The sequence below is a fragment of the Berghia stephanieae genome, chromosome 6, assembly GCF_034508935.2.
Source record: "Berghia stephanieae isolate SIO BIC M18660-M18661 chromosome 6, UCSD_Bste_1.3, whole genome shotgun sequence".
NCBI lineage: Eukaryota > Metazoa > Mollusca > Gastropoda > Nudibranchia > Aeolidiidae > Berghia > Berghia stephanieae.
Window position 1 is genome coordinate 22604094 of NC_088365.1, and position 15000 is coordinate 22619093.

At 32.9% G+C, this 15000-nt stretch overlaps 1 protein-coding gene across 1 annotated transcript in view; it reads left to right on the forward strand.

Annotated features, from left to right (window-relative positions):
• LOC144975802 (protein O-linked-mannose beta-1,2-N-acetylglucosaminyltransferase 1-like) overlaps positions 1–15000 on the forward strand; it is a gene marked incomplete in the record, with an annotated part of 39994 nt that overhangs the window by 18423 nt on the left and 6571 nt on the right. The window contains 7 exon segments of the mRNA XM_078919989.1: positions 830–956; positions 3296–3362; positions 4256–4354; positions 5798–5893; positions 9581–9657; positions 10172–10315; positions 10973–11099. Coding sequence (XP_078776115.1) covers positions 830–956; positions 3296–3362; positions 4256–4354; positions 5798–5893; positions 9581–9657; positions 10172–10315; positions 10973–11099 — 737 coding nt within the window.

A 15000-nucleotide genomic window follows, 5' to 3' on the forward strand; every position in this document is an offset into this window, starting at 1 on the left:
GTTACGTGTTGGTGTCGGTCAGGGACAAGAGCTTTGAGCATATTTAGTGGATATTGCGCTCACTTTGATTTAATTTAATTTAAGTGTTAACTTGATTGACTGACTCCCAGGCCTTTCGCATCTCGGTCAAAGGACCACGCGTGTATAAATACTTATGGACCAAATGGCAAATGAATTTTGTTTGTCGTGTGCTATTTAAAAACATAAATTTCATAATGATGGCTTAATTGGATTCAGTAGTCTGATGTCACGCCGCCCGGCAACGGCGGCCATAGTGGCTCTAAACAAAGAAAATCATTACTTTTTATTCTTCATGCTGGCTAGAACTTTTCATATGCCTTGTGATCAGAATGTGTAAAAGTCAAAACATGATCAAATTTATGGGGGGTTTTTTCCCTGTGGATACGCTTTTTTGCTCGCCGGAGAAATGTTTCATACGGCGTCCGCCATTGTTCCGATAGTTTAAAGCCAGTGTTACTAAGTTACCATGCGTCATTAGGAAGGAAGTGAATTTACGACTGTTGAAGAGTATTGTAGCATGGCCATTGCTATGGTGATGTGTATGAGAACATATAGTGCAGATTTCTCGGAATGTTGGGGCTGAGATGCGCAGAAACTTCCCAATTCAGCCACATTAATGAACATGTTATATAGATTGAAGAGAAAACAGTGATCTATTCAGATACACCATGAAATCAAATGTTCAATGTGTACCCTCTGGACCATTGTTTTACATTTGTATTATTGTCATCATCAACATCACCACCACCATCATCATCCTGATTGTTCAACAACTGGACTTCTTTTAAATATTTCCTTTGATTTACAGAATGGAAATGAGTACAAGAGATGTGCTTAACCAAAGAGGCAGTGCTTTCATCCAAAATTTGAGATTCCGAGATATATGGTACATGGTGACCCAGATAGGAATAAACGGATTCTCAACTTTTGAAGGGGTAATTGATGACGTCATATCTATCGTATTGGGTTTTGATTTATTTTGACAAGCATGATCATTGTCATCATCATCATCATCATCATCATCATCATCATCATCATCATCATCATCATCATCATCACCATCATCATCATCATCATCATCATCATCATCATCATCAACATCATCATCACCATCATCATCATAATCATCATCATCATCATCACCATCATCATCATCATTGTAGCTTTACCGTAGAATGACCTTTAGTCTAAATGATAAAGTAGCTTAAGGCTGACCATAAGTTATTTTCAAACCTGTTGCTAGGCAATCTTTTGTTGACAACCCAATGAAAACTACTCACCAGGATATAAAAACCGATTTTAGGCCTCAACTCACCACTTGCTATTCTGATCTGCACGCTGGAGGGCTGACTGTGTCTGTGACGGGCCGTAAAGATAGCAAGTGAATAGACCAATAAAATCACAGCACAGAGAAGATTTAACGGTGCTATAATATTATGAGTACTGTTGAATGGGGGTTCATGAAATATAACACAGAGAAGGCTAAACTGTGTGAGAAAAAAAATTCCTTGTGACCCGGTTACGTTGTCCTGCTTGGTGACCAATCAAAAAGGGACGAGGTCCTGTTTGTTCATAATGTCACATCTCTTTGACATTAAGGAGTCTGATAAAATTTATATATATATATATATGCAAATGCATACAAATGTAAAAATATACAACCAAGAACCAATAGCAACACTTTATATATTAATTTGATAAATTGAGATAGGCCATACCTCTGGCCTTTAGTCCGAACTTGTGAGTGTATATTTAACAGATAGTATTTAATTTAAATCACAGTTGCGCATTAAAAATTCGATCACCATGTAGCATGATCTAAATCATATGTTTTTGATGTTTTTTATTTTGTTGTTGTTGTTGTTGTTGTTGACAAATATATTCTTTTGATTGGACAAACAGAATAAGATGAGTTCACCCATATTGATTTATTTCATAAACTATAAAAATCTGTGAGGAAATGTTTTACAAACCTGAAATTATGCCGCTTCAGTCATATTAATACAATATACATGCTACTTTTGCAGTTAAAAGCCAATCTGAAAATTTATCTAAACCTCTAAATGACTGATCATAATTCTTTTGCAGATTTTATAAATTATCATTTGAGTCAACGGGTGATAAAATTACCCTTAATTTAGGAAAGATTTGCAAGTTACTTGTTTTTTCAATCTGTAAAAATTGGTTATATCATTTTTAGATGTCCCAATAATTCTGTGCTTGTTAGCAAAAATAACACATTGGCTGTACGGACCAATGTTGGTTCCCAACCCTATAATATTTGTAAAGAATAGATTTTAAAAAAGAGACACCAGAGACAGGTTTTACGGAATCTCCTTTCATTTTGAGTCATTAAAAAAAAGGGTTTATCTGAGATTCCGTCCTCAACTTTACCTAAATATTCCTGAAAAAAATCCTAATTGCAAATGTGTGCCCCCTGTTATTATAAGATGCAGGTTGATTCTACATGAACTTGTATTGAAACTTTTGTTTTTTAATTGTTTAAACTATCATTACTTTGATCTGATCATTTAGATTCTATATCTGGTGCAAGACTTGTTTAGATAGTAGGCTTGTTTTAAAAAAAAACACAAATCACGATATAAATACAACAACAAACAAACCAAAATAAAACAACATAACAAAACGACTGTTTGTTATGAGTCAATGCGAATGTGGGTGGGATAAAGAGAGAGAGAGAGAGAGAGAGAGAGAGAGAGAGAGAGAGAGAGAGAGAGAGAGATGAGGTGGGGAGATAAAATCTTTGTCTACCCCATTGTCTTGGTAACTTAGGTCTGGTTTGATGGGTTTAAAAAAAATATTTGTTCCCACATGCACATGTCCATTGAACTATGGTCTTATTATTTTATTTTGTAATGTGACAACCCTAAGTCATAAGTCATGATTCAAAAGGCTCAAAACTCTACATTCACTTTTGACAAATACTTGCAACTCGCAATTTGCTGACATAAGCAGCTCCCATCATTGATACTCTTTGAAGGGGTGGACAACGAATAAAGAAGAACATATAGATGGTATGTGTATATGGAAAATGCTCACTTCTTGCCAGATGAATCGTACCAACACAAGGGATTATGTGTAATATCATAAAACGGCTGATTAAGAGAATTTAGTAAGAAACCTATCCCCCATGGCAGTCTAAAAAACAAAAGCAAAAGGTCAACTTTAGCCATTCTATACGGTGAATAATTTTATTTCCTTTATAATAACCAGTTATGTCGTTGGGATTTTTATTTCTCGTCTTTAACTCCAGATTGAGTATGGCCCTATGAGACGTCGGCCTGCACCTATAGACAAGAGGTTCTGTGTGCCTCTTAAAGGTCAGTTATATTTGATATATTTTATGTTTCTAAAAAAAAGTCAATTCTTAAAACAACTCTCTCTCTCTCTCTCTCTCTCTCTCTCTCTCTCTCTCTCTCTCTCTCTCTCTCTCTCTCTCTCTCTCTTTCTTTCTTTCTCTTCTCTCTTCTCTTTTTCTCTCTCTCTCTCTCTCTCTCTCCTCTCTCTCTCTCTCTCTCTCTCTCTCTCTCTCTCTCTCTCTCTCTCTCTCTCTCTCTCTCTCTCTCTTCCTTCCTACTTTCTCTCGTTACCCCAGGTAATACATATTGTTGCTACTAATTGTTTGGATATGAGACAATCACATGTCATTACAATAGAATGCTCCATCAATCAAGGAATTTTTAAACTTCTTACCAAAGATACCAACATTTAAAAATGTATGGGATAGCTAAAAATACATCAACACGAAAAAGGCTTATAAATAAAATTTTAAAAATAACTTGTCTTTCTTTTCTCTTCTCATTTGCTTTTGATATCTCTGACATCTTATCAAACATAAAGCGCTTACATTTCCATTTCCTTGATTGTACTTGCTATGTTCAGACTACACATTTTGTCTTTAACGACAATGGATGGGGCCAAGTGTAGTGCAGTTGTATGGTATATGCTTCACAACTTGATAGTACAGAGTTTAAATTGACAACTGCAGTATTGTTTGGTCTTGAACAGGTCACCTCACCCTAACTCACTCTGTGACATTGCACTACGGTTTGGTTATTTCAGTGAGCCGCCCTTGAAAAAGACCCAAAATACAAATTCCCCACCCGGATGAATATATAGAGTATTTTAATTAACTTTGTGGCGATATGTTATTTATAAATAACATCAGCAACATCAACAAATAATAAAAGTGCATTATCTCTCTTTTTGTTAGTTCCTTCCCGTATGCTCGCCCCGGATCCAGGAGCGCCAAGAAATGAAAAAAGAAGAGAATTCTGTACCAAACACGAAGGATATACCGACTTTTGTAACTGTAAGTAAAGTTTTAGACAAAATTAAACAAATTATTCCGCCCACAATCATTTCACTCATAACAGTTCTTCTACATTAAACTTAAATAGACAGGGTTTCCATAATGACATTTGCCTGACATGTTGTCATACTCTTTCCAGAGAGAAAGCAATAACAGCAATACAACTATGGCCGCAATGGCCTGTGCTTCAGTAACTGCTCCTGTAGAGGGTTAAGCTCATTTTTCTATTTTTTACTTCCATTGTTTTAAGATGGATTTTCTTTGCATTTTTTGTCAAAAATTATTATTGTGTTGTTTTTTAAAAAGTTTGAATACTCTTTGTTTACAGTTCAAAAGACCAGGAAGAGGGTCATATTGATAACATTCTCATTAAGAAAACTGTAATAAATAAATAAGACTTTTGGAATTTTTAATTAAAAGTTTATGAAGCCCTCTCTTTGTAAATACTTCAAGTCTACAAGGACAGCAGTAGACTTCAGCTGAAAGGACAGATCATTGTCGTTTGAGCCAGCATTTGAATTGAATGGCTTTGATGAGCTTTCCTAATTCTTTGAAGTTTCATTAATAATTCATTGCTTTTGGCATACAATATCATTTTCTGTTTGTTATGAAATGAAAAAGATAAAAATAGTTATTTACATTTACATTGTATATTTCATTGTTAAAATACCCTTTATGTTTTGATCATTTCCTCAACAACTGTAACAAAATTAAATTTGCATTTCACATCGTACAATTCACCTGTCAGACGTCCTATTGTACTAACACACCTACAATATCTATCTATATATATACATTATATATATATATATATATATATATATATATATATATATATATATATATATATATATTATATTATATATATAATATATATATATATATATATATATATATATATATATTGTGTGTTGTGTGTGTGATGTGTATATGTGTTATATATTATATATATATATATATATATATATATATATATATATATATATATATATATATATATGTATATATATATATATCACTGTCGATAACCAGCCACACATTTACACCCGAATGGATTGTAACCACAAATGTATGGTTAGTAAAGGGCACAATGAATGCAGGACCAATAGATTTGCAATCATTCTTATCCATCTAATCATTAACCATGCTCAGTGTGACTGTCTTAGCTACGAGACGGTACCATTAGGTGACTGATACCTTTGGATCTTTGGATCAACAAGGGTTTATATGTTTGTTTTGATTTTTAAGATCGGCTTTCTATAGGATTGGCCTCAGTAAAACTTTTAGTCAATCAGAGTTTAATAGAATTTTGTGTAATGAAAGATTTTGATCCTATAATCAATTTTGTGAATATTAAGTCAGTAGGTTTGACAATGTAGGAAACATTATTATCAAGTTTTAGACCTAACTGAAGCAATGAAATATTTTACTTTTCACATCTAGCTGCTTACGTGGATGATGCACTGAAAACCATTGACCTCTACACCAAAGAGTTGAAAGGTCACGATGTCTACAATACTCCTGTTATTTTGGTACCAGGTAAGCTACATCTGTCTGTTGTGGTAGAAAGTACTTTTCAAATAACTAGTGCGCTATCAACTTTTGCAATTTTACTGTCGATTTCATGATACAAACACTGGAATGAACTCTGGTTCCTGATTATGGATATTGGTGTAATAAATAGACAACATAAATTTATTCATAGGATAAACTTTTCTCTGGCAGATTTTATAAGCTGGGAAAGAAATATCGAAAGGGCTGCCTGGAGCTAAATGATTTCTTACAATAAGTCAAATAGAAGGGTCATAAATGAATGCATTTATAAATCTTATTCACAATAAACACAATGCCTTGGCAGATCGCATGATTACGGAACGGTGTGCATTTGATACGTGGGATAAAATATGCAGCATCTTAAGGTTCAATACGATTAACCCTCTCCTTACCAACTACAGGAAAATCGTCACATTCGTTACGATACAACCAACATTTCTCTTATTCAAATTTCTCTTGTACATCATAAAATTTAAAGAAAATTAATAGTGTGTTGTTGAGCATGTTATGCTAAAGAATTATGTATCGCAAGAACTTACTACTATTATGTCTGAGTGATTAAAAATCTATTTTTGTGTTAGTTGGGTGTGACGTTTTGGCGAAAATCCTGAAAATGGCTGGTAAGGAGAGAGTTAATGGAGAAAGAAAGTGCTTGTTAATCCTAACATCAAGAGAACCTCACGATATATTGTCTGCCGAGATTGAAATACAGAGACGTGAAACATCTGGGGTGACAACAGGGTTTTAATTGCAGACGATGCGTGTCATGTCAAACAATGTCAAGTCGGTATCGTTCCTCTCGCTCATGTTGTTCGTTTCTAATATAACTTAAATTTGGCATAGGTCTTTGCAGTTATTTTCAGTTGGGTGATTGCTTCTCACTAAATTCTCCCCAACAAATTTTAAACTTTTAAGTTTACTCACTGTTTTGTGCATTTGCACGATTAATATGGCGTGTCAAAAATGTGAGTATTTTATTTAAACATATACCAACAATACTCAAATGCTATGTTTACCCAGGAAAAGCCACGTACGGACGAAGGCCCTTTGTTGCATGTCTTGATACATATTTTCATTTTGGAGTCTCGGTTGTCTGTCTCAATAATAATAATAATAATAATAATAATAATAATAATAATAATAATAATAATAATAATAATAATAATAATAATAATAATAATAATATTAATAGAGCGCACGGTATCCTCAACAATGAGGCTCTTGGCCCTTAAATTACATCAACACAAAACAATATTTAACGTAGAATGGCATCAAAAAAGAAATGTTTTCAAGGATTTCTTGAACACAGATAATGGTTTGGATTCCCGGATGTTCTGTGGAATGATGTTCCATACAGACGGACCAAAATGAGAAAAGGACCTTGTTCCCGCCTTTGTACGAATGCGTGGGATAGCCAAACGGGTGGTGTCATTGGAGGAACGTAAATATCGGGTTGTTGAATATTTCTTTAGGAGTTCTGTGAGGTAGGGAGGGGCAGTGTTTTCCAGACAACGATAAACTAGGATACATGCTTTGAATATGACCCTTTCTCAATAGGCAGCCAGTGTAATCTTCGAAGGAGAGGTGTGGCAGAGTCAAACCTCCGTCTTCGAAAGACCAATCTGGCAGTATTATTTTGGACCGTCTGCAGCCGCTTGAGCTTATTTTCTGAGACACCAAAAAAGAGAGCATTACAGTAATCCAGCTTTGAAAATAAAAGAGAAACGACAAGTTTCTTGGTAACATCATCAGATAAGAATTGTGGAATAGATCCATTTTTTTTCCAAATGACACATCAATGATTGGATAATTGTCTTAATTTGATGGTCCATCGACAGTTCCGAATCTAAGAATGTGTGCAACATTTTGTAAAGGCATCACGTTGGATGTCTAATCACATATATAAATTCTTGGACCTAATTTAGGTTTATTGTGAGTCCATGTCTATACTTTTACATCAAAGCCACACACTAGGGTGCAGTTGTCCCTCGAAAACACGAGGCCTATGGACGGGATTTTATCTTAGTTTCTGTAGCATTAAACATGCAATAGCAATTCATTGCTACTCTCTGGATGGGCGCTTGTTTCGCAAAGTACTGTCTGTCAGATCTAATATACCCTACTCCCAAATCTCTGCTGGATGGACAGAGGGATCAGAAAAACCTCCATTACAACCCCAGGACTGAAAGCGGTTTCTCTTGTTATGAGGCAAGTATTGTACCAATGAGCCATTGGTACCCCCAAAAAAGTAGACCCTAAAGGTATAAGGCTTATGGAGCTGGAGTTTATCCCATTCTATAGCATAAAATGGGCAATTGAAAACCTTTGGATAAGTCACGAGACTATTGCTAACTATTTTTTGCCAGATATAACAGCTATCCATCAGTGCTGGGTGGATGGATTTAAGGGGAAAAAATATCTACTGCACTCAGGACGATTACTTGTCCGCATGTGTGAGAAGAGTGCCCTACCATATTATTAGTAATCTGGAATTCCCGTTGTTACTCAAAAATAGACTATTATAGAGTTCCATCAAGTTATACAGGCTGCAATGGTTGATATTAGAAATACATTTCAGATATCTCTGTTGGACTGAAATAATGGAATGGATTTTATATCATGACGGAGGCTCTGAGGGACTACTTTTTATTTATTTTGAGTTTAAAAGTGAAATTCTTTACAACGTCATTGCAGACTTTACATTGCAATAGGGAATGAGATTAGCGGAAGAGTAGCGTCCCTTGATAGGACGTCACCCATAGTCTGTGACGTCACCGGCGGAAAAGTTATTAGAGAGAGAACGCCATGTTGGTTGTGCGTATGCGTCCCTCCGCATGCGCACAACCAATATGACGTTCTCTCTCTAATAACTTTTCCGCCGGTGACGTCACAGACTATAGGCGACGTCCTATCAAGGGACGCTACTCTTCCGCTAATCTCATTCCCTATTAAAGTAACTAAAGATCTGATGAAAGTTGCATTAAATTAAAATTTGGAAACTCTAGAAATAGTTTGACTTTTTTAAAATTGATGGTAAACTCATACATCGTTACTAAAATATCCAAAGAGGCAACAATATATCATTCACAATTTTATAAAAAGAATGCACATAACAAAAAGTCAACATCCATTCAAATTCATAAAAGTGTGTATCACATTATATCTGAAAACTCTGGGAATTAGATTCTTTCTTCTATTCTTCTTTTTTGAATAACAAAATCAAGACAAAAATATTATGGATTTACACACGTCTGGTTTTTGATATATCACTTTTATTTATAATGCTTACTAGTATAGACTGAGTTTTTAATATATCATTCTGATTTTATTGTCATATTGGGTTTTCTCCTTTCCTCTGACATGAATAGGAATGGACCACAACGCATTCGTTCATTCTGATTTTATTGTCATATTGTGTTTTCTCCTTTCCTCTGACATGAATAGGAATGGACTACAATGCATTCGTTCATTCTGATTTTATTGTCATATTGGGTTTTCTCCTTTCCTCTGACATGAATAGGAATGGACCACAACGCATTCGTTCATTCTGATTTTATTGTCATATTGTGTTTTCTCCTTTCCTCTGATATGAATAGGAATGGACCACAACGCATTCGTTCATTCTGATTTTATTGTCATATTGGGTTTTCTCCTTTCCTGTGATATGAATAGGAATGGACCACAACGCATTCGTGAACACTCTCCAGACAACCCTCCTACAGCCTGGGATCAAGCAAGACCTTGTGGCGGTAAGTTTAGACCACAGCTGAATGGATACCTTGGGAGTGTCAAGCAAATATGTGAGACAGTAGAGAAATGGTGTTAGACAATGAATGCCAACATGTTTAACCAGTAGTTCTCTTTAATATTCTCTCTTGCCTTTTATCAGGTAATAGGAAAGTTTAATTGCTGTTTAAATCATCATTTTGAAAAATATTGTTTTGGATAATTCAGACACTTCACCCAGGACCATAGTGGAAATGCTGTGGAAAGGACTCTTTGAATTATTTCATTATGTCATTTTTATATGTTATACAATGTTTTACACACACACACACACACACACACACACACACACACATATATATATATTATATATATATATATATATATATATATATATATATATATATATATATATGTACATTGTCATTTCAGCAGCAGACCCATTTTCAGTCCTTTTAAAACATTATTTACCATAAGTTTTATTATGTGGAGCCTACCAAGACAACAATTACAGCGGTGCAGTTTCCTTTGCTTCAGGTATTTTGGGATGAAAAACTACCGGAGTACAAAGAGCTTGCAAACCTTTTTGGCTTTCGAGAATATGTGATTGACAGCAGTGCCTCATATCCCGAGCAATTGTTCAAAGCCATGATGAAAGCAATTTTTACCTATCCTAATGCTGTAAGTTCATCTTTAAATTGTCATTATAGCGAATATGCAGGATAGTTACATTGGTCAACAATGAATATTGAATTTATAGGACAAGCGAGGCATTAGGTATTTGTTAATGTTTTTAGATTAAGACAATCTTGTTTTGACAAGGGGATCTTTGTTCCTAGTTTAACCTCTATCTGTGAAAGAACAAGGAAAAAGATGTTTTGTAAAAATGCTCTTCAACGGGCTCAGTGCCATGGTGGTTAGACAGGACTTTGGTTTCAAAGTACTTCATTTTCAAGTCAAAGACAGCTTGAAGCATCAACATTACATCATAGGTTTTTTTCTTCTGAATGTCATGTTATTACAAACGATAGTAATCTACTTCAACATCATCAGGTCAACTTATTCTGTTTTTAGCAAATAGTATGTCAACTAAAAATCAAATGAAATACTAACATCTTCGTCGGGGTAACAAGCTTTTGACAATATATATATATATTTCCACTTATGGGACAATCTTTTGTATCAAGCTATTTAGTATTAGAAATACTCTCTGTTAGTTGTTATATATGAAGAAGATGCAGAAGTCTTTCAATTTTACCTTAGATACTACCTAACCGCATACACATATTATATGAGTTTGTCACCCATTCACAATATCTGCTTCTCATCTCTATTCAGTCCCATTTCATTGTGATTGAGGAGGATTTACTCTTAGCCCCAGACTTCCTTCCTTTCATGGCTGCCTGTCATGACGCCATGAAAAAAGACGAATCAATTGTGGGAGCGTCAAGTTGGAACTTTAATGGTAAACTCAAGTTTAATTCAAACCTTAAGATAAGATCTACCAGTTTTCTATAGCAGACAGCTGGGCATAAGGGCATGGATTTCTGATGTCTTGAAAAGTAGATCGTTAATAATAATAATAATAATAATAATAATAATAATAATAATAATAATAATAATAATAATAATAATAATAATAATAATGATATATACTTTATTCATCCAAAAAAATGGAAATTCGTTTACAGACGTGGCATGCATAAAAATGTATAAACACAAAGTTGAGAATCTATGGCGACAATGTATACATTAAATAATATATATATATATATATATAATATATATATATATATATATATATATATATATATATATATATGCAAATGTACAAAAATGTAAACATATACAACCAAGAACTAATAGCAACACTTTATATATTAATTTGATAAATTTGAGAAAGGCCATATTTGGACTAGAAGAACACGCAATATTTGCGGGGAAATATATGCTAAAGTCTCTTCTCGTTGTACAGCATCCCATATCGTACACATTTATCTACACAAAATGTTTGTAATTACGTCATCAATTCTTGCAATTGTCTTATCAATATTTTACGTAATCATTTATCCTTTCCTTTTCCGTTCTTTTTAACGCTTAAATTCATGAAGAAAACAGTTTTTATTTGATTTTTATAAAACCAATCCACCCTAATCGTGAAGATAAGCTAATTTATCCACCACCATAGCTCAAACTAAGAAAAGTTGTTCTCCCTGCTATGGCTATGTTGCCATGTTATTTAAATTAAATATCAGTCAAAATAGATTCATTCCGATGTCTACATTCAGATGTTTGCGTCTCATCACCTTTGTCAGTGTGAACGAGGGAGTACGACTTGAGGAGACCCATTTTCGTGGATGGCAGGCACTCCATGTCGTAGGCCCACGCCATTTGTGGATTGTGGATTGGTTAGCCTTTTCAATTAAGTCATGAAACGTTTTGTTCTTTTTGATTTCAGCAAAACATATTGAATGTCGTTACTTCACGACTAAGGCTTTTTAATTTCTTTTATTATTTCCATATGTTGTTACCAAAAATATCATCGCAACTGAGAGGGGTAGATAATTTAAACCAGTGCAAATTTTTCATAAATTTTATTATCGGTTATTTTATTACAGAAGATGAATGATAATCTAAGCTGCGGTCACTCTTTGTCTCTTTTGGAGATGAAAGGGAAACAAGAAACATTAATAACATTCCTCTTTGCAATAAATTGTACATACCATCACGTACATTTTGTATAAAATCAATTTAAGTTTAAGTATGTGCTCTTAACAGATTGAAAGGTTGGGGGGAAACAATAATGAAGGGGCATTTCTCATTTTTATAATTATAATAATAATAATATATAATAATAATAATAATAATAATAATAATAATAATAATAATAATAATAATAATAATATAATGATAATATAATATAATAATAATAATAATAATAAATAATAATAATAATAATAATAATAATAATAATAATAATAATAATAATAATAATAAATAATAATAATAATAATAATAAATAATAATAATAATAATAATAATAATAATAATAATATAATAATAATAATAATAATAATAATAATAATAATAACAATAATAATAATAATAATAATAATAATAATAATAATAATAATAATAATCTTTATTGTTCAAATAGGCAATTATTGTTAGGTTACAGCTCTTGTAATAGGGGAAAAAGTAATTAAAATAGTAGTAATAAAGTAATAATAATAATAATAATAATAATAATAATAATAATAATAATAATAATAATAATAACAATAATATATAATAATAATAATAATAATATTAATAATAATAATAATAATAATAATATGAAGGGGAAACACGAAATGTTGAAAAACAGTCGTTTGTGAAATATAAGTACCTACCACTACCATCACCTCCGTAACAGTTTTGCTCAATATAAAAAATTGGCCTTAACATCTTGAAAAACTAATATTAACTCTTAAGGTAGACGAAGGGCAAACCCGAAATTATGTTCCTAACATTGGTCTTTCACTTTCAAACAATTTGTATTTCCCATCACTTCCATCCCTTTATTGATGAATATAATGTATGTTATCTTGACACTACCACTACCATCACCTCCGTAACAGTTTTGCTCAATATAAAAAATTGGCCTTAACATCTTGAAAAACTAATATTAACTCTTAAGGTAGACGAAGGGCAAACCCGAAATTATGTTCCTAACATTGGTCTTTCACTTTCAAACAATTTGTATTTCCCATCACTTCCATCCCTTTATTGATCAATATAATGTATGTTATCTTGACAACTCTTGGAGAGAAAAATAAAATGAGTAGATGTGACTCATATATAAGGGAACAACACTTATAATATACGAGTCACATCTTACTCACTTTATGTTTCTCTCCATTTTACTGGCTCATTTAGGCACCTCTAGCTTTGGCTTGACAACTCTTGGATGGGTGAAACAATTATAAAGTATAGCTTATCGTGGGAATTGAAGGGCATGCCCGATATGTCCAAAACATTTAATTTGTCTCTTGATTAGAGTATACAAACCATCATCTCAATTAAAGAATTGGATCTTAACAACTAAGAAAAGCGAAGATGAAAAAACTATGGTAACGGATAAATTATCACTTTAGATAAAGGGGGAACCCGAAACGTTCCGTAAAAAAGTTGTTTTTCTTACCATCACACCAATCATTATATTGCTTAATATAATATATGGGGTATTGATAGCTCAGAAAAGTTATTGAAAAGTAATGAAGGGAAATTTATCGTGGTAGATAAGGGGAATACCCGAATAGTCCATAACATTTGTTTGGTTTTTTGATAATGTCATGACCAATATAAATAATAAATAATAATAATAATAATAATAATAATAAATAATAATAATAATAATAATAATAATAAATAATAATAATAATAATAATAATAATAATAATATAATAATAATAATAATAATAATACACATTTATATAGCGCTCATTCTCGTGTAAAACACAAGCTCTGGGCACTTTACAATATAAATATCAATTTTAAGTGAAAAAAAAAATAATAATAATTCATAGCCAAATCAAGGATTCATAGAGTCAATAAAAACAAATACAGTAAAAATGTGTCTTGAGATTCTTTTTAAAGGTAGGTCAAGACTTGCACTCCCTCAGACCACGTGGTAGTTCATTCCAAATCTTGGGCCGAAACAAGCAAACGATCTGTCACCAAATTTTGTTCTTGATCTTTTTTCCGAAATTTTAGTTTGGTCATTACATGATCTTAAAGTGTAATTTTCAAATTTACACATGACCACGTGATCTGTGAGATATGCCGGTGCTATGATGCCAGTCAAACACTTATAAACAAGACACGCTGCTTTGTAATATGTGCGCTTTTCAATGGGCAACCAATAATATATATGGAATAGGAAAAAAAGGGATAAAGGGTATTTTATTATGGTAAATGAAAGGCATACCCGAAACGTTCATAACAGTCGTCTCTTGAATGGTATCATCGCCGCCATTTCTCTTTATAGCAATAATATTAATTGCTGGGTCCTTATTAATAGCTCGGAAAAGGACACAAACGATGGATGGTAATTTATTATGGTAGACGAAGGGCATGCCCAAAACGTTGAAATAGCTCAGATAAGTGAAAACAATGATGAGCGAAACGCCTATATAATAGTCGTCTTTGACATATTATAAGTATCTACCATCACCTCCTTCACTGCATAACTCAATATAATGTATGGGGTCTTGACGAATTGGAAGATTGGAAAAAACGAACTAACTAAAAATAATGACAAAGGGCGATCAATTACGGTGGTTAAAAAAATCTTAAGATACGGTCACGTTTTGTCTATATTGCTA